Source organism: Aythya marila (assembly GCF_965140915.1).
Source record: "Aythya marila genome assembly, chromosome: 17".
NCBI lineage: Eukaryota > Metazoa > Chordata > Aves > Anseriformes > Anatidae > Aythya > Aythya marila.
Genome location: NC_139058.1, coordinates 5,414,042 through 5,441,939, shown reverse-complemented (window position 1 = coordinate 5,441,939; position 27,898 = coordinate 5,414,042). Strand labels below are relative to the sequence as shown.

Sequence of the window (27,898 nt, the reverse complement as noted above, 5' to 3'; positions counted from 1 at the left end):
ACGGGAAGAAAAGGTTTAGGCAGGTTATTCTGTAAATGAGGTGTTGGTTAAAAAGGGAAATTCATCTTCCTTGTCTGGAGTCCTGGGTTGTGACACTAGCTCCAAAAAGAATCGGCTTCTTATGAAGTCTCTGAAGTCATAAATTTGAGTCAGGATGATATTAAATGTTTCCCTTTCGCTGGGGAAGTCCCTGAGTGTTCTAAGAATGTCTTTGTCTTTGAGTAATATAAAACATGCACCTGATTTTGACTGATACGGTGATAATAAAAGCAGTACCATCATTTTAAACCTGCATGATAGCAAAGTGCTGTTACAAGCATAAATGTTGGAGACTAGAGCATGGGGTGTAACCCAGTGACATGTCCCAACCCCAGCATGAATTTAGACCAGCTGGAGAGAGTGTTAGTGAAGCAAAACCAGTCACCTTTCACCTTTTTCCAGTCCCACAAAGCCACATGGATGTCAAAGTTCAAAAATTCAGGTGCTGCTTGTTTGGTGGGACCTCGTCGATGTCTTGATGCTGGCACTGCGACTGCGTCAGGTTGTCAACACCACCTATGGCGTGGCTCCTGTTCATGCTGCAGCATGAACAAGTCCTGACCCTCACTTCAGCAGGGGTTTGCATACATTTAACAGTCCCACTATGCAGAAAATGGTTTGTGCAACGGGGAGGTAAAGAAATGCCGCTTCTGCTTCAGTGGGGAAGGCACGGCTGCTGGCAACACCTGCTTGGACAGCACCATGAGCACCTCGTGCTGGCCTCCAGGCGTGCTTGGGCCAAACCTAATGCCCTGCGATGACTGTGCTGCTATTTCTTCCCTCAGTCATGCTACCGAAGGGCACCTTGCAGTGTCGGGATGCGGCATTAAATCACTCAGTGGGCCCTGGGGGAAGGAAGTTAGTTAGACATTGGAATGGGTTGCCCAGGGAGGTGGTGGAGTCACCGTCCCTGGGGGTGTTCAAGGAAAGGTTGGACGTGGTGCTTAGCGACATGGTTTGATGGGTGATATTGGTGGTAGGTGGATGGTTGGATTAGATGATCTCAGAACTCTTTTCCAACATTCATTCTAGGATTCTATGAAGAGAAAAGCTACCCACAGGCTGCCAGCAGGCACCTTTGCCATCAGCCTCGCTACCCTGGCAGCCTCCTCCACACTCCCAATCCCTCACACCCAAGCCATGCAGCCCCCCTGCCCCGCCGGGACCCTCCACGAGCCCGCTTCGGACCCAGCTCCGCTTCTCCCCTCAGCCGGGCCTGCCACGGCGCCGCCGAGCCCCCGCCCTCCGCCCGCCCCCAGCGCCGCGCAGGCCCGGGGGCCCCGCGGCACCGCCCGGAGCCGAGCCGAGCCGAGCCGGGCCGGGCCGGCAGGCGGAGCCCGCAGCCCCCGGGCTGAAGGAGCGGGGCTGAGCCGTGCAGGTACTGGCCCGGCCCGGCCCGGCCCGGCCCGGTGCAGCGAGGGGGCCGCCGTGCCTCAAGATGGCTCCGCGCCATGGCGGCCGTGGCCCGGCATCTCAGCGCCTGGTCCTGGTCTAGGTCTATTCCCTCTCCTCAGCTCCTCGGCCCGCAGAGTGCTGGGGCTCTGGAAGCCTTTTTTCCTCACATATTCCGGGGAAAAAAAAAAAAAAAAAGAGAAGTCAGGTTTGGCCGGGTTGCGATCGTGGTTGTGGTGCCCTCAGGGGCACCACGTACCCAAGCAATCAGATCAGATACAGGCAGTCAAGATGATGTTTCCTTTGTGTATAAATCGATTGTGAATGTACCGTGTTGTAGAAAACATGCTTCCTTATCTCTCTGGCTCGCTTAAATCAGCTTTATTTAGCTAATAACCTGACGTTGGAGTAATGCCTTTGTCTGTTTTAATTGCATTCCAGTCCTGTTTGAGGAGTGCTTAGTCAAACATGATTTAAAAAAAATCCTGAAATATTTAACGTGTAAATACTAAAAATTTTGCAGGTGTGTATTTGTTGAAATATGCTTTTATAGCAGTAATCCGCCTTCATTACTAAATGAAGTGCTAAATTTAGCACAAAAGCTGTGACAGGTTCTAATCAACGTCCTAATGACTGCCAGCAAATGGAAATGAGGCTTCCATGGAAAAGAGCTGAAAAGGTAAAACACAGAACAAGATTCAGTCAGCTGCAATAAAAGTCCTCTGCTCACTGTGTTAGTTCACGATTTAAATCAATCCACTATGTTTATGTTATTATTTTAATCGTTAATAGAAATACTGACTGGCTGTGGACAAGGAAGCGCTCCACTGGGGACCTCTTCGTGGTGTTCTTCATTAGCGTCTCCCCATTAGCGAATACACATTGAGATCTTGCAGCGAGCCATTTTTCAAACCGGTTAATGTGTGCCTTGCTAATTCCATCTAATGGAAGTTTTTAATCAAGATGTCAGTTGGTGCTAAATGAAGCACCTCACTGAAGTGCCAAACATGTAACGTCCACGTTATTTTCTTTATCAACCAGCTTTCCATTCTTGTTAAATAAAAAAAAATAAAAAATGATTTTCCTCTTTAATCCAGGTTTGTTTAACAAGACGTGCTTTCATTAAAACATTGTGGACTTCTCTCTCTCTCTCTCTCTTTTTTTTTTTTTTTTTTCTCAAGGTGTCCCAGAAGAGTCATTCCTTTATTCTGGCCAAGATTGATGTTAGTGTGTTTCCTGCTTACCCTTGCTAAAATATTGGCTACCATTGGCAGAATTCCAGTTCTTTCACATTCCCCCTTCACACTTTTTAATGGTTGTAGGAATTAACATTGTGGCTTGGAATATGAAAAATGCAACTTAAAAGGGCAGTAGCTGACATCAAGTACACTTATGGCCCTGAATTTCAAATACTATTGATCATTTACCAGTGAGTAGAGAGTTTTTCCATTCTGCAGACTTCCAGACAGTGCCATAGTGTATCTGTGGTTTGCTTTGCTTTAGCTGGCAATTAGTTTTTATACTCTAATCTGGCTGAAGAATCTAGTTCCTACTTTAAGGAAGATGAGGAGTTGTAATGATGGCGTATTTTCCAGGTGTATCGCATCTGCTTTTTTTCAGGTTTTCGATTGCAAGTGGAAGACAGGTCTTTGAAATACATGATGGCCACTTGTCAGCTTTTACGCGCTAGAGAAAAGAAGTCTTCTAAGGTAAAAACCTTGAAATGTGATGCTGCTGGCAATTTTACCTGTCAGTTTTGGTGCCTGACATATCTGTACCCTGTGAGCTGGGAACACTTTCTGCTGGCTATGTTGTTCAGTTTAATTAAAAAGCAGGTATTTCCAATTTAATGAGTCCAGGAAGATACAGCATGGGGTTTTGACATACTTGACTAAATAAATAAAGGCTCATGAGGTGTGTACAGGACTTTATTAGCAGGAAGTAACGCAATGACCTAATAGAGGAACTAAATTTAGTATACTTTCCACTGGGATTTTTCATGTTTAAGTCATGCAGTGCTTAGTATTTACATTAGCTCCAATCTTAGACATGTTTACATCTCTGTGTTAAAATTGCTCTGAAAAGTAGGTCTGCCTACAGTGTTGACAGGCTTGGTCTGCTGTCACATCTCAAAAAAAGCTGGGGCAGGCACTGAACTTTGGTACTGCAGTAAACAACACACCAGCACAGGCACTTGCTTGACTCCAGTATTAATTCTGTAGAGCAGAGCTGGCAGAAAACTATATACGGTTTTGTTTTTAAGGGGTGGTTGTCTGCTAAGTGTCTGCATTGGTACAGTAGAGGGGGTGGGAATGTTCAGCTGTGATAGAGGAGGGTAATGACCAATGCAGTCTGCATTTGGGTAAATCAGATCAGTTGATAACATTCCTTGAAATATTTAGTCACACTTAGTTTGGCATGAATCCCTCTCTGTGTGATATGAAGACCAGGGAACTGTTAAAATTACCTTTTTAAGTTACCCTTTCTTTCTACCTGTTGAGAGTCATTTCTAAATATAAAATAGCTCTACTTTTAACTTTACCCTTCTTTTTCAGGAATCAGTGTTGTTCCCCAACAAAATTGATACTGAGCAGCAGTCTGTGGTGCTGGTGAAAAGACTTCTGGCCATCTCTGTCTCCTGTATAACATACCTGAGAGGGCTGTTCCCAGAGAGTTCATATGGAACTCGCTATTTAGATGGTAACACTTCCAGTTTGTGCTGCATTCTTATTCTTACTTGCTATATTTTAGCAATAATGTACTCTGCAGATTAGCTTCTAGCTGCTCATGTATGTATGAGTTTAGTTCATTAGGAATACAGCTAGCATGCTTTCTCATGTCTTGATGCAGACAAGGCTTCTGCATTAGATGGAGTATAGAAGACAGCGTAGAGCTATTACAGCTTACAGCGACACACAGCTTTCCTGTTCATGTCTCTTTTGGTTTATAATTTTTCCTTGGTGTTGCCAGTCCCCAGAGTCAGGAGCTTGACTTAAGAATCAGTAAGTATTTAAAAATCAGCTCTGATTGATGTGTGTTATTTCCCTGTGGATTTTTGAGCTCAAATTTTCAGCTTTCTTTGTGAGATAGAAAGTAGAATTCTTTTTGTCATATATACATATATATATATATATATATATATTTTTTTTTTTTTTTTTTCTCTAAAAATTGATTAGGTCACATAACCACATGTGTTTGGTCAGAATTAGCAAACTAACTACAGTCAGACCTTTAAGGAAGAAGGACGTTACTGTAAGACTTGTCATAGGATCACAAGAATTCATGATGCTTTGATTCATCATCCTCTTTTTGTTCATTCAAGATGTGTTTCGCAGGTCTAAAGTGTTCCTTTGTATTCCAATCCATCTCCATGCTTTTACCTAGGCAGGTAGTTACCCTGAAACATGGTCACATGTGGACTCGGTTGAGGGCACAGGAAATCCCAAATTGTCTTTTGATCACCAAGCCCTGAAAAGCCACTAGTCTTTCTAATCAAATGTCAGGCCTTTCAAATGCCTTTTTGATCAAAAATGTTAACATCTGGCCTGCTTATGCCTTTAAGTGGTCTTTGGTTGACTCCTAAGGTGTTATTAATTCACCGCCTCATTTGCAGGATGGGGTTCTTCTTGCCATTTGTAATGCCTGAAAAAAGTGGCAGAAGGAACTGTGTGGAAAAGCTTAACAGAAGCAGTTTATTCTATGTATAGTCATTTATCTCATTCAGATGTTGGTGCAGTGTGAATGCAGATGTGAAGGTGTTGTTTGGAAATGCCAGAATAGATGGGAATGAAGAAGAGAGGGAGTGGGCAACAGAAGCTGTAGGTTTTTTGAAATTAAGCCATAACTAGCACTTTTTTTCTGGCAGAGTCCAGATCATCTGAGGAAAATCTTTGACATTTGAAAATGCAGCAATAAGCTTGTGTCAGCCCACCTGGGACTTAGTGGAAAACCAACATTTCCGCTCAGGAAGGACCTCCAGATAGTGTTTTATCCAAAAAAGGGAGGATGACTGCTTTGGTTTCAGTGTTTGCCCAATAGCTGTGATAAGGATGGTAACTATGTGCTAAATCTGGTTTTGCAGACCTCTGTCTAAAAATTCTCCGAGAAGATAAAAGCTGTCTGGGATCATTTCAGATAGTCAAGTGGTAAGTGAGTAACAGCGAAACTAAGACAAGATTGTGCTGAATAGCAAGACATCTGCCCCTCACATTCTTCTTCTTCCTGTGTTTGAAAATACTGTGCCCAGTAGTGCGATTGGATATGCCAGTGCAACTCCCACTGCTGCAGCATGTGCTTGGCCCTGTATGTAAGCAAGACAGAATTAGCTAGCAGATCATGTGAGTTCAAGGTCTCTTGAAGTGTTAACTTCAGTGAGGTCATGGTCAGGCCCCAGAGCATACAGGCAGCATAGGTAGGCAGGGAGAGTAAAGAAAATCACAAGATTGATTCTGGTTTTGTTTGTTTGTTTGTTTGAATATTTTCCAGTTTCACTTTTATAGTGATTCTTGTAGATTCTTTTAAGTATGTCCTATATTTTATCTCCCTGGATATTGTGTGTCTAAGTACCTTATGGCTGTCTTTTGTGCTATTTAGGATGCCTTTCAGAATTAGCATGTGCTCAGCAAGCAGAGAGTCTGACTTTGATTTGCAAAGGAGATAGGCAGCTGCAAAGACTCAAGGACCATTGCTACCTCAAGTAATATTTACTGCTTTGAGAAAGTCCTTAGCTGTAAACTATGCATCAGATAGCAAAAATTTACAAGACCAGACATGTCAGGCTGTGTTCAGAGCGAAGTTTCAGCCAAACTCTGTATGCAGCCATTGGGAAAAGAGCTGCTGGAGCGCAGTCTCGGGGAGCCAAAACAGCACTGAGCTGAGAGCCACTTCGAGCCAGGCTTCAGGTCCTTGTCACTGTCAGGACTGAAGTGGGCTCTAGGCTGACCGACCCTTGATTATATAAACAATGAAAAAATGCAGAGGATGATGTGGCCTTTGTGATGATTGACCTGGAAAGGACTTTACGAGACCAAAACGTTATTAGCTGTGTTGTTTTAATTCCAGAATATACGCACTTTAAACTGTATTTGATGAGTGTATGTTTACAGATTACGTGATAAACATTGCTGGTTAGTACTAAAATATTTTTCCCCGGCAGGATTCAAGGTTGTTTTGATGCTTTGGAGAGGCAGTATGTAAGTTCTTGCGTGTTTTTTAATGGACTTTTCTATTTTTTTCATAAAGTATGGACAAAACTCTCTTTCTATTCCTGCTCTATATTTTTGTAGTGATTTTATGTGCACACAACACACATTCACAGCTGTGGGGTAGGGAGAAGACCCTGCCTGAGAATATATGAGCATACATGAGAATGTATCTCCCTGAGATTTGGGAGTTTATTCCCAGAGCCCAAATATTGACTGCTGCTGCTCCCTGGACTTGCCTGTACATGGTGTGTGAAATAATTTGCAGCCTGAAAGGGTTCTTAGTTCTTTGTTCTACACTTATCTCTTAGTTCTGTGTTCTACATTTGAATTCTCCAATCTCTGGATGGAGACACTGCCAGTCCGAACTTGCAGGTCTTGATCTCCATGCCTGTTTTCTTGAGGAAGGTTCTTTCATGCTTCTGCTTTCCTTTGTTTCTTTCCTCAAGTCTTTTCCCTTCTTCTGATCTTCTCTAACTATCTTATCTTTCTGTCTTTGATTCAGACTTGATTCCTTTTTTTTGTAGAGTAATTCATCAGGTAATGTGTTTAACTGGTTTCAGGACAAAATCAGCTAGTAAGTAATCATATTCCTTGCTGATTCTCACACAAAAAAATGCTCTGTACAGGAAAAAGCATCAATTGTCACCATCTCTGTCAGCACTGTTCATCAAACTGACTCTCATCTAGATCAGATGAAGCGGTGTTAGTTTCAGCGCTGCTGATCGGATGGGCTCTTAAAAATCAGTCTCATTGTGTGTATGGTAGTTCAAAATGTTGTGAACTCAGTTTATTGCTTGCTGACAGTTCTAGGAGGAGTTTAGTCCTCTGGTATTTATAAGAGACATAAATTGGTTGTTATTGGGCAAAGATTTAGGGAAAAACAGATATTTAACAGATGCTCTAAGATTGTTTTCAAGAGTAGTCCCATGTACAGTTTCTTGCGATAGCGTAAATCAAATACCTTTGGTCAGTTTCTTACCAGAGAGTAAATACTAGTCTTCAGTAGGGATAGGTGCTATTGTGAAAGAGTTTTAAGTTGGCATAGCCTCTGAAGATTTGTTTAGAAAGAACTCCTAAGAGGAAGTCTGAGCATGCAAATGTTTTCTTTGGGAAACTGCATGTGTAGACCAAGTAAACTGGCCACTAGGTGTTGCTGATGCAGTGCTATGAAGAATCCATATAACGATTTTTGACTCAGTTTGTTGAATGTACATATTTGCTCTGTGTAGGCAGTTCGATTTTGAAATGTGTTTTTTTTTTCCTCGCCCATTAAGGTTAGATTATGACTTTGTGATCTGTTTTCTCTTTTTTTCTCTCTCCTTAGTTGCATATCGCTGTCCTAGCAGTAAGTAAATGGATGCAAGGCATTTTTCTTCCTCTACCGTGCTTGACAGAGATTTGGAGTCAAGGTTGTGTCAAACCATTTTTTTAAGGGGAAGTCAAAATATGTGTGGTTTTTAATAGAGCAGCGACCTTTCTTAAATATGGTAAATATGAACTTCCTAGGCTGCGTGGGAACATTTTCTCAGTATGTCAGAATTCTGACTCTGAGGCCTGACAAGAATCCTTAAAGTCCAAGAAGCACTTCTGTGAGCTTCGTATTGTTGCTTCTAGCAAACTCCTGCCTCCATCCTTGGAAGAAGGAAGCTGCTGTCTCCCCTCCATTTCCCTCTACATAGGAGTCCTCTTTATTACTCTGATACCAGTGAAACCACACACTAGCAGCTATGCTGGGAGTCTTTTGCCCTGGTCTTTTGTAAAGCAGCAATAGCTATTTTATGCACCTATTCTGTGCATAATTTGAGCATTTACATCTCAGGCATCAACAGTTACCTGTGAGGGTTGGAATGGGAATTAGCCTCATTCCTCCCCAGTTACACAGATGAGTGTCTTCTACCTGTCTTTGAAGTGGAAAGTATTGACTGCTGATAGAGGAAGGCTGTTTCTCAGCCATTCCTTTCTCTGATCCCATGTTACAGATAGTACAATCTCTGCTGTAATTTGAAAATATCATTGTTTATAGTCACTTTTCACTGGCTCATCTTATCCAAGGGGAGAATGCGCTCACTGTGCTTTTTTACAACAGATTTACACCAATCCCAAGGAACCGGAGGTAAGAAAGAGTCTTAATTAATCTTTGAGGCAACTGAAGGCATGGGTGAGTAGATTTTTATTCAGAATGGACTTTTGGCTTACGTTCTACCCTGACATAGCTGCCTGGTGACCTGGTTTCTCTTCTTCTGCTTTCACTCAAGAATGACAGCTCAGTGAGCTGGATTGTGATCAAACACTCCTACCGGGCACTAGGCTGTGGGCCCATCTAGGGCCTCAGGCAGGGATGTTAACAGGCAACTAATGGGCATGTTCCTGATTTTGTTTTTCTTCCCAGAAGGAAGAAATGGGAAGTTCAAAATCATTCTTTTATTCTATTATCATCTTTTTAACAGCAGTGTTGAAAAGGGGGCTGGTTTTTCATGCAGAGAGGTTTAGGATAGAAGTTATGAATTGCTCGAGACCTGGGGTGTATGTGTTACATACTGTGTGTGCTTATCCTTTCGGTGTTCTCTGGTGCATTGCCACCTCTGCTATTTTGTCTACATCTAGCCTGCAGTGACAGGCTCGGGAGTGCAATGTGTAAGTGAGGTTCTGCATCCGTTCTGTCTCCACGGAGTAGTTGCAGGGAATGGCTGCAGAACACTCTTACCTAATTACAGTTCTGCTGCATTGCCCCACAGCATCTGGGAAAGAAGCAAGGATTAGCCCTAACCAAGGCTAAAGGCTGGGATTTGTAAGGAAGGCTCAGAGTTAAGAGCTCAACTCAGCTCCTCCCAATCAACCTTACTGCCTTTGAAAAAAAGTGAACAACAGGCATGGGACTGGATGACAGTACATGCTTTTTCTTGTGTTGAAGTAGTTTGTTCTCCCTAATATTCTTATCTAAAACTGTAGCAAATCTTGTTAAATGGAAAATCATCTAGATTTTTTTTTATCTCTCTCACAAAATTCTGAGACCACTGAAATTCAGCAATTTCTGAATTTTGTCTTTATGATACCATTTCTATTTAGTAGTAGGAACAGCCCTTCAGGTCCTTCTTGCCTGTGTACAGAACTCTGGGCCAGATTTCCTTGTGGCATTGCATCACTGGGGAAGCCTCACATCTTTCCTTTTAGTAAGGGAAGCCATCAGCAGATTGTGGCAGTTGGCTGGCCTTGGTGCCTCATTAGAGGTTTAGGCTGGGGAGTCAGGCCCACAAAGGAAGTGGAAGGAGGAAGCAGGAAGTTTGCAGCTTTTTGTGATTCTTTCAGTGCTAGGTGAGTTATGGTTCTTAAGAAAACTTGCCAATGCAAGCGGTAATGGAGTTAAAGCTGTAATCATGTCACTAAATTAGTGCTGTATTCTGACATAAAGTTGTTAAGTGAAGTACACATCTTTACGCTTGTTATTGAAAGAGACCTGTTTTTTCTTTTCATGCTCTTCGTAAATCTCTAGACAGTGACTGAACTGTATCAATTCAAATTCAAGTACAAAAAGGAGGCGCCCCAGATGGACATCATCAGGTAATGGTTTGGTTTTATTTCTCAGAATTACATTATGAAAGCTCTGTGTTCCTGAAGCCATAAGAAAAAACTGCCCTTTATGATTATAGCATGTCTGAGTCGCTAAGCAGCTGTAAATACCGTCAGAGTTGAGAGCATTGTTCTTTCCAGTGAAGCTTTCCCAGGTTTGATCCCTTTTATGAAGATCCCACACCCAATATTTTTTTTCCTTGGGCATTTGCATGCATATATTCTGCTTGAGCAGCCTTGTGAGGGTGACCTGGGAGGTCTTTCGCAGATCATGCCTGCATTGTAGAGTAGGAAGCAGCAGCAGCTTTTTGTGTCTTTTCAGCACTGTGTTTAGTAGGGCATAGTCTTGTTCAACTTAAACTAAATACTGTCAAAGGCAATTGGCTACAACCAGAGCAAAGGAAAATAATTAGCCAGTTTTTAGATTTTCCTCTCTAATTACCATTGGACAAGATGGACTTTTGGGCCTTGAAACCTGCCTTTGTAGTGAGAGAGCTCTGCTGTGTTTTATGCCCCTCAGGAGGCTCCTCTATAACACTCCCAAAGTGTGCTGTTCACCAGTCTTTCTCTAAACACATCCAAATCATTTGTCATACATGGCAAAATGATTTTCTAGTGAGCAAATCTGAACCACATCTGAATCTGGAATGCCATGTTGACTGTATCCTCTGATACTACCTCAAAGCTGCTGTTGGTTGTCCTTACTACAGTGAAGAAAAGAGGAGAGCTTTGGGATATGAAAGATATTAGATGGTTCTTGAGTACATTTTTTTTTTGTCAGAATTACTCAGATCAGTCATTTGTTCCTAGAAATAACGGCAGTCTCCAAATGGAACTCAGCATTCCTTAGTGTCCATAGTACTGGCCAAGAAGTGGCTAAGTAATCTTGCTGTTCTGTTTATATCAGCTTCTTTGAAATCTCTTTACCACATTGTTTGAACATTCATGGCACCAGATTCCTTAGCTGTGGTCTGTGCCCCCAGTGACTGACACTGCTTGATCAGAGTATTGTCGTCTTTGCTGTCAGCTCCTTCAGTTGATAAAACTGCTTCTGTACACCTGCAAGGTTTATTGTCATGTGCAAACCTGGAGTTAATCATTCTGTGAGGGATGCTTTATGTCTGTGTCCTTGTATCTGAGTGGTAAGGAGAACCTTTCTCCTAGATGATCTCTGACCTATTTGTATTGATTTTTTGGAGGAGTTCCTCACCAAATTCCTCACCATGGATCCCATCCCTCAGAGAGGTTCAGTTCCTCAGCTTCTACCTGTTGGCACGTTCCTGCATCAAATCCACAATGTTATTCCTATTTTGAACCAGTACTAGACCTGTTAATTCGTATGGAAGGTGTGTCCTTTTTTTGTATACATACTTCCCCCTGCCATTTCTATTCTGCTAATCCCAAAACTTGTAAAGATGACGTAGAAGGAAAATTGTGGCTTTTTGTTATTCCACCCTAGGTGTTGCCAGCATTTGCCCTCTCACTGGTACATTTCAGAACATGCAAGATTTCATTTGATGCGTGCTCGGCATCAGTTTTGTTGTTAGCATCTGGAAGCCTACCAAACATACATACCCTTGGGAATACAAGCTGTTCAACAGCCACTCAGTTTTCATGATGAGCATAAAAGTTTCAACTGGAAGGGGAAGTCAGTCTTAATGAAGCTATGCCTTCCAGTGATTTAATCAGTCATATTCAGCCCTGGGATTCTCCCTGCTGTCTTAGGTTACATACTGCTTTTGAAGCAATTTGTGATGATTTGTTAGATTCCATCCAGCCTACAGTATTGTCCACCTGCCAGTGGTCTAACAAGGACATAATTTTGTAATGTAGGAGCTCCTTTCTTTAAAGCTTCTTTTCAGTGAAAGTTAAGGATGCTTAGCTTCCTTAGTCACTTAGTGATTCATCCAGTCCACCTTCAACTGTCTGATCTCAGCCGTTCATCTCATCTGCCTCAGTAGTCAAGAGAAACAAACTCCTCCAGAGGGAAATTCATCCCACTTCTGTTATACGTTTATCTCAGTCTAGACTGCTTGCTTAGACTAGCCAGCTGACATTTGGGTGGGTGAAGGAGGTGAGAGGAATGCCCCTTAGTCACTTTTGAAAAATGTGCTTCCGAGCTGTTTTTTCTTACATGGAATTGAAGTGAAAACATGCAATTCACTTCTCTTCAAAATGCAAAATGGACTTGAAAATAGCCACTGTGATGAATCGGCTTTATATGGGATTCTCACCTCATTCCTCTCATTCCTGAAATTGCTTAGGTGAAAGGCACTTGTTTTATGGTCCTTTGATCCAATTTAATCATGTTCAAACAAGTGAGTCATGACATTTGTATAATGGGGTCCATTGCCCCAGCTACAAAGTCTTTTCAAATGTAAATGCCATGCCTCTTCATTTAGAACTGTTGTTTTGCTGATGCCACCCCATCCCTGGAGTCTGTTTCACTTCCCTGTTTATCTGGAAATTACATAAAGGCATTGTAGCTTTGTTGCTGGTGGTTTGAGACAAGTCAGTGGGTGCACTGTACTTGTAATTAGATCTTGAATATTCATGACCGAGGAAAACAGCTCTGTTATTCTTCTTTCCATTGTAGCAACAAAATGAACTTTGTGAATGGGGTGTGCAGCGAGGACATTAAGCAAGCCAGCAGCCTGCTGATCCGTAAGCTGTACCTGTTAATGCAAAACCTTGGCCCACTTCCCAATGACATTACCCTGACCATGAAACTCTTCTATTACAATGAAGGTAGGTAGAGAACAACACATGCTGTAGGGACAACTTCCCTTTCCATCAGTTTCTGTGATAATCATGAGTCCCATAAAATTAATACAGCTTAGAAAGGTGAAATGGTAGTAAACTAGTAGGATCTATTAGCTGTTAGAGAGTTTGCACCAGTGAGAAATGGTGTAAAAGTAAAGCCTTCTGACACACTGGGATGGCAGATGCTTTGTAAGAAGGGGTTGAACATCCATGTAAGAAGTATAGCCATGCAGTGTGAAATGGAGACAACCCTCTCCTTCACTGTTTTTTTTTTTAAGGAACCAGCATCCTATGTTTGCCAGGTTCTGCTCCAGAAAGTTGAGCTCATTAATGGTATCTCAGCAGTCTAAAGTTACTTTCTTTGAGCCCCTGGATAACATTTGCTCAGTCCATTTTTTTCCTTTGAATTCTCTCCCTTCTTCCCTCAACAAAATAAAACAAAACAAAACAAACCACAGAGTATTTTTAGTAGCTGGTATTGTTTCTTGAGGCTGGTAGATATTTGTCTTTTATTGAGCAGATTAAAGAGAAATGGAACTTGGTTTCTCTGTCAGCAGTGGGTTCTTCCTCCCTCTGTAGTGACTCCCAGCGATTACCAGCCGCCTGGCTTTAAGGAAGAAGTCGGCCCTACGGACCTGTTGTTTGATGGTGATCCCGTCAACCTGAAAGTAGGGTCAGTCTCCACTGGGTTCCACACCATGAAAGTGAAAGTTACGACTGAAAACAAAAGAATGGGGAGAGTTGAAAGCAACCTGATCCAGAAGAATGGCCCCACTGAGATCTCCCATCAAGGGTTAGACTATGATGAAGAGGAAGAGGAGGGGAGCACCAAGGTATAGAAATAACTCTATTCAGTTTTCACTGGAGGAATGGAGTTTATTTAGCAAAATTCTCCTTAAAAGAAACATGTGCTCAGAATCCTAGTTTAATAAGCTTGTAGGGCAGCAGCACTACAGAGGATTCAGCTGGACTGGAAAATCCATAGGCATAATGAGATCTTCCTTCGAGCGTATCCATTGGCTTACTGAGTGTAGTATGTTCTCCCAGAAGAGGGCGGTGATTATACAGACAGAGACACAACACACACACACACGCTTACATGCTTATACACAGACATGCACAAACTGGGGAAAATTGCAGACTTTGGCATTTCCACTTGGTGTTTCTCAGGCCTAAGGCATTTTCCGCTATGTCGTTAGGTGAGATTCCTTCCACTACCCCTAGCCATCTAAAAGTTGGGCACTGTGTCTAATTTCTCTGGGGCCTTCTCTGGGTTTAGTAGAGAAGAAGGCATCTTTACCAGGCAGTTCAGATAATTTCCTTAGCCAACAAGTTAGGGTTGAATGAATGGGCCTCTGGGGGTGCCTCTCTACAGAATAACAGAAGGGGCAGCCTGCAGCCATAGCTCAGACTTGACAATTTCATGTAGGTGATCAGTGCTAGGCAACAAAACATAACCAGCACCTGACAACAGGAAGCTATTTAGGTCAGAATTTTCTGTCTTTTCTCAGCAAATTTCTCTTCTGAAAGACCTGTAGGCTTGGGAGTAGGGATGCCAGGGTGCTGAGGAGTTTTGAAAATCCCTCTCTGTTAGTGCTGAGTTTGTAGATATACCACCTGAGCATATTTTTTTAAGTTACGCTATTAAGACAAAGCATCATTTGCATTGCAGGACAACCCGCTCCCTGTCAGAGCAGATTCAGGTGAGCCTGAAAAGGACAAAAATGATACCCATCCAGGCTGGAGAACTGAAGCATCTTCTTTTTGCCTTCAAGATACAGGTAGAGGTTCAGCTTCACAACTGAAGGAGCTTGTGCACAGAATTGCATCCTAGCATAATGTGTAGATTTTCTCACCTACTTGGAAAGTGATGAACAGTTTGCCAGGCTAAATCAATTTTGTATCAGATCAGATTGAACTATAACAAAAGGCCAGTTTTGTATGCTTGGTTTGTTAACAGAAACATTCATTTTTTTTTATCATCTTTCCTCTTCTTTATCTCAGCAGTTTTTTTCAGATATGGAGGAAATGCGAAGTTCATTAATACTGAGTTATGTTATCTACATTTCACCAAGGCTCTTTTCCTTTAGCTGTTACAGTTTGATTTTGCTAATAACTTTCACATATGAAAACATGTGAACATATATAAAAAAAAAGCCTTCTCTGTTCCTTCAGTAAGCCTAGTTTTGATATACCATGCTGTATTTGACCTTTGAGGCTCTCAAATACAGCCTGTGAAACAATCCTGTCACATCAGTAAGCCTAGCTTCTGATACACCCTGCTGCATTTGACCTTTGAGACTCTCAAATATAGCCTGTGGAACAATACCATCTAGTGACAAAATGGTAAATAGCATTCCTGAGATCCCCAAGCAGTGCAATAAAGAAGCTAGGCTGCCTATGAAGTTACCTTTTCAGGTCTTTCTCCTGCAGATTCTCCGATGACTGATAGGAGTGAACTCATTCTGACACCTTTTCCACTAAGGGGATATTTACAAGATCTTCCTCCTTTAGCTAATTGCCTGTATTCAGGAAGCTCTGAGGCACCTTGGGACATTCCCATCAGATTTTATGAAAACTGTCTAATAAGGTCAACAGTTAGTAATCAAGGGACAAGCTCCTATCCAACACAACCACTTGCACAGAGAATATACTGGCATGAGCCTTGTTTTCTTAAAAAGCCAGGTTAAAAATGGAGTTTATGTGTCAACCTCATGGATTGGAGCTGCAGAAAGTTAATGTGTTGCACATTCAGATGGCACTAGTCTGAAATCTCTGTTCCAGTAATAAACTGCCACTGCTGGCACTGCCTGAGAACAAAGGTTACACAATTTCAGACCAGTTTTGGTACAGTAATTCATTCGTGCTTTTGCTTTTTTTTTTTTGCTTTTTCTTTTTTTTTTCCAGTCAAGTGTAGGATTTTCAAATTGAGAGCTAATTTTGATGTGTTTGGATTGTAGGTGGAAAGGCAAAGACAGAAATAGAAGAAAAGGGCAGAATGCCTTCCTCAAGGGCCTCTCAGCAGGTGAGAAAATTTTAGTGGTTCTATGATGTGCCGGGCAATGTGGAATTCATTGTCATGGAATATTACATCATCTGGATGGCACAAGATTCAAATAACTCCTGTGGATTTATTGTACAGTATCAAACATACTGCTACAAGTGTTACGGCATAGGGGTATAAGCATGAACTGGAAGCACTTAGGAACAAATATTCCATGGTCAGCTTATTTCATTCATCCACTACAAGAATTTTTGTACTATTCCTGGAGTTGGCACTTGTGAATTACACATGCAGACTAAACATCACAACCAGGCTGTTTTACCTGTGTGTGTTTTTGGATTAGGGTTCTGAAATCACCTCCCTGTGTTAGGTTTGAAGACTGTGCTTGTCTGTTGCCTAAGATAGTCTTCACCTCTGCTTTCTTGCATGCAGACTGTCTTTATGTGTGAGTCACAGGTACTGTTGGATCCTATCCCTTTTTGGCTACCTTTCTAGGATAAGAAGACTCATCTATCCCCTGGAGGTGCTGATCTCTTTTTCATTGGTTACTGGGGCAATCCAAAGAAGTAGGGTGGACCAGACATGTAATTTTAAATATGTAAAGTTAAGTGAAATTAATTCCGTCCTGAGACTGTCCAGGTCAAACCCTGAATCAGAATCAGAGCTGGAATTCCTGGGCTTGTGCATAAGTTTTTTCAGTGACACAGCAAATCTCTGAATACCACCAGACTTGCCACTTGATCCTTCTCCCACTCAAATTAGTTGAAAATGTTGTGAGCTTGAACATTCTGAAAATGAATCTTTACAGGGTAAGTTAATGAGTAGGAAATTGCTACTAAAAATTTCCCTGCTTCTGTTGAAAAGAATCCTGGGGTGTCTAACCCAGACAGCAACTGTAGACGACTGCTTAATGTGTCACTCAAAAGGCATCTCAGAAGTATTTGCCTTGACTCTGGATCTTAGAAATGAACTTCTGTGCCTAGGCTGGTATTTTTCAAACTTTAACCACATATTTTTTTGTCACATCCTCCAGTTTCCTTCTGATCATTGTTTATTCTGTCGTCTCTGTGAAAACAGGAGCCTTTCTTGTTTGTAACCCATGGTTGTCCCACTGATTCACGCTCTTACATTCTTTCGGGTCTGTCATGATTATAATCAGAGCACCAGACACCTCTCTCTGTGAATTTCATTAGAACACGGTAGCAATAGTGAGAGTTTCTGAAGGTGGTGGAAACAGTTACTGAAAAGTGGAAGAGTCACTTTATCCATTGAATGCTTCCAAAGACTTAAAAAAATAAAAATAAAAAAAAATCCCAAGCCCTCTGCCTGGTAAATTCTGCATGGCAGACAGTTTTTTTATTTATTCTTTGATACTATTTTTTAAACCCCCACAGCTTAGAAGTTGGCTAATATTTCAGTTAGGTTAGGGAAAAATAAAATCAAGTCACTATTTAAAAAGTGCAGGTCGTCACAGTAAAGCCAGCACTAATACAAATTTGACACTATTTTCCACGTGGGAGGGACTTTCCCTCCTTTTCTGAGGGAAGTGGGTAAAACAAATGACCATTGTGTATTCCACTTGTATCAGGAAGCCAAACTATTGAGTGGTTTGTCTTAAAAAATGAGGACAGGCTAGGGAAATTAGAGTTAGGTGTTACCTAACAGGGTCAAATACAGGTAAGATGGTAGAAGGAGTCCTGCTGGGGTGTGAATGCAAACATCTTGTTGCTATCCAGACTGCAGTACAGTCAGTTTAGCATTGTCCAGCTGTCAGGTGTGTTCAGGGAGGCTCTCTGATTTGAGGAGGCGTGAGGTCTCCGCAGGGAATTGCTTTCTCCTGGATTCCAGAGTTCATTCGGCTTGGTACGTGAGGGTGCTCGAGGAACAACTTGGCCTGGGCCATTGAGGTCTCCCTATTTTGGGCAGACATCGCCGTTAGACTCTCACTGCTAGTGCGTGACGAGTGTTAGGTTTCCACCAAAAGAGCCTCTTGAACTGCTCACTTAATTAATTGCTCACATACCAGTGCTGCCGTGAGGGAGCGGGCAAGACTGGGAAGTAAGGAATGGGGAAAAGAGGGCCTGGGAGGAGACCTCGCCCTTCTGCTGGCCGCGCAGCGCCAGCTCGCTCAGCTCTTTGTGGAGCAGCACTGCAGGGACTTGGGTTTCAGTGCTCGACTCTCTAAAGTTTAAGGCCAAGATATTCAAATCTAACTAAACCAGTTCGGAGGGTCCCAGAGTTAGGGGTCTGTACAAGGATTTGATAACCAGAAAGTGCTGAATTCAAAAATCTGGTACTCGCAACCAGAAGTTGCTTTGGGAAGTAAAGACCAGCACATTACTGCTTTTCATCTGGGTGAACTGCTTTATTCCTTCTGGATTCTGGATTATCAAAAATAAGATCTGTGCTGTTGGGTCAGAGTTTATTGTTCATTATCTTCCTGACATACAGCTTTTCAGGAAAACCAGGAATTAAAGTATTACAGGCTTATTTTTATCAGTATGACATGGGCGAAGCAAAGGATGCAGATCTGCCAAAAGAGAAGAAGCCATTCCTGCCCAGTTAGAACTATAACTGGTGTTTGATAATGGCCATGGAGAGTCTCTGACAGAGGATTTTCAGATTGGAGAAAAATTTACATGTACTCAACTTGCTTGTTATCTGCAATCTAATGATTGATGATACTTAGGATCAAATGAGAGATTGCCCTTTCCCAGCAAAGCATCTCTGTGCTTAATCATCCAGAGTTAGACACCAGCATGTAAATTAGCCTACCTCTGCTGACTTTAGGAGAGCTTTTCTGATTGCATCAGCCAAGGATTTGTCCCAGTGTGCTATCTTTATGCGTCTTGCTAGTTGCCACGGGCATTCTAGGAGCTGTGGTCTGAAGAGTTGTATTAAGTAGGGAATTGCTGCCCATTGATTTAGTGTACAGAAATCTGCTGGTGGGAATGGGTTCCTGCACTGAATGTAAGATAACCTGAAAAGCTTCAGCATACTGCTTTATCTTCTTGAATCCTTTCATCGTCTTGTCCTGCAAATTGTTTTTTGTCTTCATATAAGCAAAAATGTTAAGTGGAATGAATTTGGAATGAAATAGTTCTAGAAGATGAGTAAAAGCTGAGCATGTGGACGCCTCTGCAGGCTTTTATCTCCCATCAGCAAGCTGTGGGCTGAAGTTCTGGGGTGGTCCTTCGAGTGCAGTCTCTTTGCACAGTGCAGCAGCCGTGCAGAGCCCTGAATCGCCCCAGACCAAGCCTGTGCCAAAACTGGAAATGGTGTGGCTGCATCAGCGCAGCACAGCCCAAGTCAGTTCTGCCTCCTGAGTTTTTGGCTTTGTTAGCTAGGGCCAGACACTGCTTATGCTGCTGGACTGGCCACGCTCATGCTGCTGGACTGCTGTGGGACACAAGTGCGTGGACACAACTGGTTTGGATAACTGATAGCCCAGGGGGCTCTGTGCCTGGCGGAGGCATGCTGCTGCTGTGTGAATCAGCTCTGGAGCTGTCTGAAAGATGTCTAGGGAGAGATTCATTTGCCTAACTGTTGTAAAACAGTGTCATTTTAGGCATCAGAGGGTAGCTGGGCTGTCCAGCTGCTGCTCCCCATGCAGAAGTCTCAGGGGCTACATCCCACTTTCTGTTAGGGACTGTGGTAGCAAGGGGAGGCAGTGTGAGTGGTCCTTCATGCCCAACACATTGTGAGCAGTGTCTGTGCTGTCTGCCAGTGACAGGTCATCCTGATGGAGATTCTCGTGCCTTTGCTGAGCTCTGGTGTTGTCTGTGGCTTCTGTCTGAAAGCGAAGGTCAGCACCAGTGGGTCCAGTTGCAGAAAAACAGCTTGAAGATCAAGACCTTTGTTGTCTGATTTTTCCCAGGCAAACCACTTTTACAACTGCCATGACAGAAAGCAGTTGAAGGGTGAAGTCTGCCATTTGCAGAGCAATAGGAAAGCATTTTTCTGTGGCAATGTCATTATCTTGAACTTTTGCAGAAAAGAAAAAAAGAAAGGTTTATCTCTAACTGTCTATCAAGCAAACTGTATCTGATGAGAAGTTCCCAGAACATTTTCTCCTCCAGAGCAGCTGAGGCAACACAGACCCAAACAATGAAGAGAGCAAGATTCAGAGATGAGCTAGCCTTTCTCCTTCCTGTTAGCTCTGTGAGGAGGGAGACCAGGAGGTCAGGAAATTCCTGGCTTCTCTGAATTCATGTCAGATCCTTAGATGTATCTGGGGCCATTTATCCCTTGCATTATTCCTGCTATCCCTAATTGCTTAGGAAAGTTTCCTCGTGATCTTTTCATTCAGAGGTGAGGCTCATCACCCCACAGATGGGGGAGAGTCAACCCATGTGCCCTCAGATTCCCTGACAGCTACTCCAGGGACATGGAAGCCATGGAGCATCTGCACCGACTGCCTTTGGACAGGTTCATAATGCACATGCCAACAACCAGGCCCTCTAGAGAAATCTGCACAGGGTAAGGCTGGACAGATCTAATATCCTGTGAGGATATCCCGTGAGCACGACTGAGGGTCCTGATAGAGGCTACGAGGAGAGAGACTGGTGTGCTTTTTTCCACTGGGTATTTTTTAAGTGTTTTTTCTTTTTTTTTCCCTACTCTGCAAAAAATCTGTTCATTAGTCCTTTAAACGCAATAAGATATACGAGATACAGAGTAGACCCGTGAGACTTCCAGTTTCAAAAAAGGAAATTGCGTTGAATGACAGAGATTTTAACAGTGAGCTTTGGAAAATGAAGAGGGCTAGTGGTAGTCAGTGATGTCTTGGCATGGCTTCCTGGGGACAGAAACGTGGCAAGTTTCCACCGGGGCACCACAGTGAGCGTCTTTCATTCTTCCACCTGCGTAAATTGGCTTGCACGCTAACCAGTGTGATTCTCCTCCACTTCGTACAGATGAAGATCAGGATTAATTCTACTGATGTCAGTGCGTTAGCTTTACTGGAAACTGATAGGAGATTAGTGCCAAGCCCTGCCTCGACCGTTTAACCTCTGTGCTGCCTTCACAGAATGGCAAAGGTCAGGGGGGACCACTGGAGAGTGTCTAGACCAGCCTGCGTGCTCAAAGCAGGCTGCCCAGGACCTTGTCCAGTCACATCTGAGCATCTCCAAGGATGGACTCCACGACCTCTCTGGACAACCTGTGCCAGTTGATCACCCTCATAGTAAAGGAAAGCTTTTCCATAGGTTTAAATGGAATTTGCTGCAATTCTGTTTGTGTTCTTTTCTTGTCTTTTCACAGGGCACCACAAAGTGCCTTGTGAACCTTTATTTATCTGTGCCTTGGAGGGCATGGAGCAGCCAGCTGTCAGTGAGCAGACACAAATTACTGCCTTCAACCAGAGATGCCCGTTTACTGGGGATGCCTCACGTTTTAGGGGCTGCATTCAAAGAGCTTTTTCCAAGTCTTGCTTTTTGCAAGCAAGACTTGCTGTTTGCTGTGCTACTGAGTTAGCTGCAGCTGAAATCACAGAATACATCAGGCATTGCCCCTCTCTGATTAAAGTTTCCTGATGGTGACAGATGTACCCTGCAGATATTTGCTGCCCTGGCAGTGGAGGGTTGTTCTGCCTTATTTCACCAGTTAAGTCGTGTATCTCAGTCCTTATTCTTCTGGCTTGCTTGATGGAACTGGGCTTCCTTTGATATTCATGTGCTTCTGAATTTGTTAGGGTAGTTACAAGGTACCACATTAAACACTCCATGTCCTGACAAAGGGAAGTCTTCTGAGGGCACAGAATGCACCAAGTGCCAAACCTCAGCATGGGGTAGGCCGGGGACAAAGAGGGGACACGGTTGAACACTTACGCTATTCTAGCTTTTCTACATAGGATGCCTTGGGAAGCAAAGCACATGCCAGAAGAGCTGTAAATTTGCATCAATTTATGTTGGGAATTTTTGGCCGGCATACACGGGGACACTGGGGATTGAAAATTGCAGAGCACAAAACTAGGTCCTGATTTTGTCTATCTAAGAATAGCAGTGTAGCCATAGTCTGCTCATTCTGCTCCATCCACCAGTCTGCCTTGGGAAGGCTTTAATCTAAGTCTAATCTATTTTTAGCCTGATATCTTCTCCAGACAAAGTGCAGCTGTCCTGTTAGCTTTATGCCAGAAATTAGTAACACTTGCATGATTCACAAGTTAGCTGTAATTTCGCAGAAAAAAAAAAAAAATCTGTGGCAAAATAGTACATTTTTACACACAGCGCACTACTGTAAAACACAGGAGATTCACACTCACTGTGTGCTCATGGTATGACCCAGAGCTACGTCGTGGACTGAGAGTCAGGAGGTCACAGGTCTCTTCCTGTCTTTGTTTGATCTTTGCTTGATCTGGACTTGTCCCCCCGTCCTGTCCTCAGCGTTGTCCCTTCGCAGAGGAGGCCTGCAAGCACCTGGCTCGACGCCGCAGAGGAGCTGAGGCTTGTAGTGGTTGTGTAAGACAACAACATTCATACAGGCTGAGCTCTCTAAGTCATGCATCCCAGTACATGGGAAAAAAATACAATTGATCAACTTCTGGAGCCTTTGATTGTATGTTTAGTCAATGGGAGGGATTTCCTGCTTTTCACCACACCGTTTAAGAGGTTTACTTCTTGGTTAAAGTCAAATAAACATACGTAGGATTTGACTTAATCCCATTTAGTGTTGCATTTCTGGGGAAGAAGCCTGAGTGTTTGGTTAAGGTTGGAACCTGGAAGCTGGACCTGGGCTCTGTTCGTGGCTCTGAGCTGCGACGTGAACTTGTAGCCTTGCAGGAGCAGGACGGGACATGTTGACTTCAGTGAAATACCTCACACTTTTGACATCTTATTCATTCAGTAGATGAATGGTGCTTGTCTAGAGCACTTGATGACTTGCCTGGATGTTTTTACTTTTCTAATCTCAGGTTCCTGTTAGGTGGCAATTCTGCCTGTGGTAAAGGGAAGGAAAACATTCAGAGAGAAAGCTGCAGCTGCTCGTTGTGGCTGCGTCTCCCACCTCGAAAGTATCCCATCCGTGCAGAAAACTTAGGAGAAATAAAAAAGGGGTAAAACTTGACTAAGTATCTGCTTGTGCTGCAGAACATCCATTCCTCGATAGAGGAAATAAAAGCGCCAGCTCAGGCTGACATTCTCGTTATGCGGTTTAGGCTAAAATAGAAGGAGAGCCGCCTTATTCAGGTGACGAGGGGGCTGGAGACTGGGGATCATTGCTTTGCTTTATTGTCTGGCCAGCAGGACATGGTACAAACTTTGCAGCTGTGTTAGCACTGGAGAGTGTCTGGATGCAGTGTTTCCACCCTCAGGGCCCTTTACATCAAAAAAGGAAGCAGACAGGTTAAAACGATGCCAGGGAGAGGAAAGTAAATAACTGCCTAAAATGCCAGTTTGAGCAGCTGGATATCAGGTCAGAGCTGTAACACAGAGATCGACTCATCAGTGTTTTCTCAAGCAAATACGCCTTGGACAGCGCTGGAAATTTTGTCAGACATGAGGGAGAACCTGCCTGTCCCACTTTGGCAGATTCTCCTTTTCTGTTTTCATGGAAAGGAAGTTGTACTTTGTGCGTTAGCCAATATCATGTTGCTCATAATGAAGAGGAGGGAAGAAGGGAAGTTGAAACATGATAGAGAGGCGAAATGGGGTTGTTTAAAACTGTTTTGCTGCTAATCCGTAGTCAGAGTTATTTCACACGTTAGAAAGACCATTGCTATGTAGAGATTACCAAAGCCTCATACCAAGGTCAGATGGAAAGAAAGCCTTGATGACGTGGGTGGGGAATTCTATAATGACCACATTTTGTAATCTGGAGACCTTGTGCTTGTCTCCAGGATATGTTCTGGAATAGCTTTTTATTAACTCCTTGTGTTTTTCCTGCTTCACTTACAGGATTCCTCTTGTTTTGTAGTGAAACCAGAACAAACTAATCTTATTTTGAAGCAGCGACATGGTTAGCTGTTTTTTTCCCTCTTCATTCACCTTGCTTTCATCCAAATGAGTTTTCTTTTGGAGGCAAAGTTGAAGCAGTGTGCTGTGGTGTGTCCCTTCAGCTCAGTTCCAGCGAAAGCAAGATAGGCTACGCTGCCTGACTGTGTGCCTCGTCTCTCTGGGTGGGCTGTCCTCTGCAGCTCTGTGTTATAATTATACAAATGTAAATATGTCCTGCAATAACAAGTGAGTTTATCACTTAAATGGCACAGCCAACACTTCAACTGTCGTTCTGGCTGTTCATCTCTCGGTGATCTGTCTGAATCGCCTGAGACCATTGACCCATTTATCCTGTAACATACATTTAGTGGTGGTTTTTAACCTTTTGATTGGTAGGTCTCCGGGCAAGTTTGGAGGGAGGCTTGTGTCTTCCTAGAGGGAAGTTAAGCCTTTTGAAGCAAAGCTTGCTTCACTTGGTTGTTTTTCACAAACTCACGAGTAGTCTTGCAACTCAGAGGGCAACCAACTCACACTGAAATTCCATGGTGTGCAAATAGAGGTACTGTATGTCTCATCCTGAAAGGCTGTTTCAAGTGACTGCAGATTTGACATAAGTGCCTCTCTTCTGTTACATGCATTTACGATTATCTGATGGTAAAAGAAGCTTCTGCCCTACAAGCTATTGCGTTTCTCAAAGATCTCCTTGTTCCTTGTATTTTCTTTTGGCTGTGGGGCCGAAACGTTCTCTCTCCCTGAAGCTGAACCTGTTGCTTTCACAAACCTTATGGTCTCAATTCCAGCGAGTATTCCAGTTTTGATTCCTTGCCTAATGGCTTTTCTGGAGAACAGGATCACAGTAAATAAACCCAAGAGGATCCAGGAAAACACATTGTAGGTTTGGAAGTTGTGTTTCTTGACTTGTCTAGCAAGAGCCTGTACCGTGAGAATGATCACTGCTTCTGATGGTTCTTACAGATAAGCTGCCTGAACCTTGCATTTAGCCAGGAAGAGGTAATAGGACCCAAGAAGAAAAGGAAGGTCAGTGAACCAGAGAAGCTGCTTCTGGAAGGCAGGAAGTGATGTTCGCTCTGACACAAAGTGCATTTAGAAGGTGTGAGTTTGCGTTGTCATCTGACAAGTAAAGACATTTACTCTCTCCTCATATTTAACTCTCCACACACCACGTGTATTTCTGCATATTTGTCTAGTGCAAACCGGTTTGCAAAGAGACTGCAAGCGCCATAACTGTCCTGACAGCGTGGGCCAACAGCACTTGTTCCATGTTCTAAAGTTGAGGATTGATGATTCCATGTGAATGTGTCCGTGTGCTTCTTTCTGTCCGAGTCCTCCCTCACACCACACACACCCCACTGGCTAAATCTGCTCCTCGCTGGCTGGGCTGTCCTTTGCCAATATGTCATCAATATTAACAGCACTGTTTCAGGATGAGCTCTCTGAGGTATCAATGCCAGCAAACAACAAGTCTCATGATTCGTTATGCTTCCTCCTATCTACTGTTTCCGGAGCGCTGATTTTTTTTTTCAAAGAAGTTTTTCTTTAATCTGTATTGAATACAAAGATAAAGTAATCTATAAGCATTTTCTGCTGCCGCTGAATGTTTTCTTTCTGACTCTGCAAGTAGTGTTGCCATGACTATATTATCAGCTTATTTCTAAAGCAGCAGCTACTACGTACCAAGGGGCTTAGTTAAGTGATAGAAATCGTGTTGAAATACTCCACATTTAAAACCTAACTTTTATAAAGGTACCTCATGATGGCAAACACAGGTAAGGAGAGCAACAGCAATAAAAGAATTTCTGTGTCCTTTGGAGCAAAGGTGCTGTGTATTCTGGCATGCAGATTGCCTGGCAGACACTCTGTCAAGTTATTACTGGAGTGGAGCAAAATGGTCTAATTGGTCTTAAACGTTTTTTAAAAGGCGTTCATGGAACAGCCTCTACATTCCTTTATGCACATAACAAAAGAGATCCTGAAACACGAAACACCGAAGGGAATTTAGTGCACCCTCTTCCCAACACGGTGTTGATTGAAGAGCTTAAATCTTACAGGGATGGGGAAATAAAAACACTGGAATACAACAGAGTAAGGCACCTCGTAGCGTAGCATTATCCAGGCCATTTCAGATAATGCAGCAGATTTCGGGACAGGGCTTGAAGAGCAGCAGTGGTTTTGGATGTAAGGTGTTTCTTCTGTGGTGTATGTCAGCCCCAGAGGAAGGAGTGAGGAGCACTTGACAACTGTCTGACCCATAGTGTGCAGGGCACGTGACAGAAGGATGTTGGCCACCAGTGCCATCGCTTGGCACACCGGGTTCCCCACTGCTGTTAACGTGGGGATGGTTTGTGCTGCGGCAGCATTTGGGATTGGCTCCAGACATCATGGATCTTCCTGCTTGCTGAAACCACCACCTCTCTGTGACTGGGTAGAAGCCCACCAGGAGGTGGGGATTGATGCACCTCTCTTGTGCTTGTACTTGGCTGGCCACCTGAAGGAGTTGCAGGCCAGACCAGAACTGTCTGGGTAGAGATCACGGTGAAGCTGAACACCCCTAAATGTTCATTTCACCTCCTCTTCCAGGTAGCTGAGTTACTCATTGCAGTCCTCATGCTAATACCACAGCTGTCCTTACTCGGCCCGAGGCAGACAGACCACTGACTGTCCGTGAGCCTGCAGCAGTGTCTGGCAGGTTTTGTGGCTTGATTCCTATTTCACAAAACTTGCAGAACATGAGTTCTCCATTTTATCCTCACTTTCAGTCCTGTGTTCTCACTTTTGCACCTGTGGCCTAATAAGCCAGTTTGTTCACATGCCAGAGCAAACGAGAAAGCTTCCTTGAGCCCAGATTTTGTAACGATATTTGCTCTCATGCCTGCACATCCGCGGGAGGCCTGCGTTCTTCACGGCACAGCTACAGCTCGGGACCTGCCTTGACCTGACAGCTTTGCCCTCGTGCTGCTGGAGGTTACGGTTCTGCATTTCTTCAGCCCACTGACTCCTGCCTGCCCCCGGAGCCTCGTTTTATTGTTGTATTGTGCAGAGAGGAGAAGGACAAACGTGTCTCCGTGTTTATGGTAACTCAAGCAAGTTAGTCCCTCAGCTTGCTTCATGCACACTGGAACATGCAAGGTGTCCTGGCCCGCAGTGAGAGGGATGTAGGCTGCCTGCTGTTCCCACACAGCACGAGGGAGCACCCAGACTCTGCTGAGTAAATCCACGGCTTAGCTGACCGGACGGTGTCCTGGTCTTGTAGCCATGGCCAGAGACTCACTGTCTCAGTTCACATTGGCTTCTAATCAGCTATTTTACGGTAATGACTTTTAGTCATTTTCATTTCAGGCTTGGTTAGAAGTAAAGTAACTTGTGATGAATTGCCACAGTAAGCGTCTGATTTTTGCTTTCCCACAAGCTTGTGGTTACCATCAGATTCTAAGAAAAGTCTTTCCACTGCAGATTGGAATCATCTAAGCCACTTACACATATCCTTTTATTTATTAGCAATTCTGCTTGGCTAGCTAAAGGTAAAAAAACCTTTTTCTTGTGTTTCAGTCGCATTTCTAGTTACCACTCGTTAACTGACTTAATGCGTGTTACACATCATCAACCTGATTCACTACTGACATAAAACAGAAGCAATTCGTTAGTAACGGTCCCTTGCCAATTAGTGAACTAAATTACGTTTGAATAATTTTCTTCAAAGATTCTCCTCCTCCCCCCCGTGCATCATTTGGCAAGTCCCCTGAATACTTACAGTAATTACGTGCATGCAGTGAAAGGAGACTGTTACCTCTTAAAGCAAAATAAATGAATATGTGATCTCTGTGTTAATATAACAATGAGTAATACAAAGAATCACAGACATCCTCCCTTTGATCTGCCAAAGATATAAACAGCAATTAAGATGACAGGCCGTTTCAAAAACCAGCATATTGGGAACGTTCTGTAAGGGGAAAGTGAATGTTTCCCAGGGCTTTCAGAAA

General features: G+C 43.3%; 1 protein-coding gene across 1 annotated transcript; it reads left to right on the top strand.

Moving 5' to 3' along the window:
- The first annotated feature begins 1,329 nt into the window (after positions 1-1,329).
- Positions 1,330-25,291, top strand: HORMAD2 (HORMA domain containing 2). Its single transcript, XM_082773900.1, has 14 exons — positions 1,330-1,417; positions 2,613-2,654; positions 3,052-3,140; positions 3,987-4,131; positions 5,513-5,576; positions 6,587-6,623; positions 7,960-7,980; positions 8,722-8,748; positions 10,126-10,193; positions 12,799-12,950; positions 13,545-13,798; positions 14,638-14,746; positions 15,926-15,990; positions 24,876-25,291. The coding sequence occupies exons 3-14, from the start codon at positions 3,090-3,092 to the stop codon at positions 24,978-24,980; spliced, it is 1,098 nt and encodes a 365-aa protein (XP_082630026.1). The 5' UTR covers positions 1,330-1,417; positions 2,613-2,654; positions 3,052-3,089; the 3' UTR covers positions 24,981-25,291.
- The last annotated feature ends 2,607 nt before the right edge of the window (positions 25,292-27,898 follow it).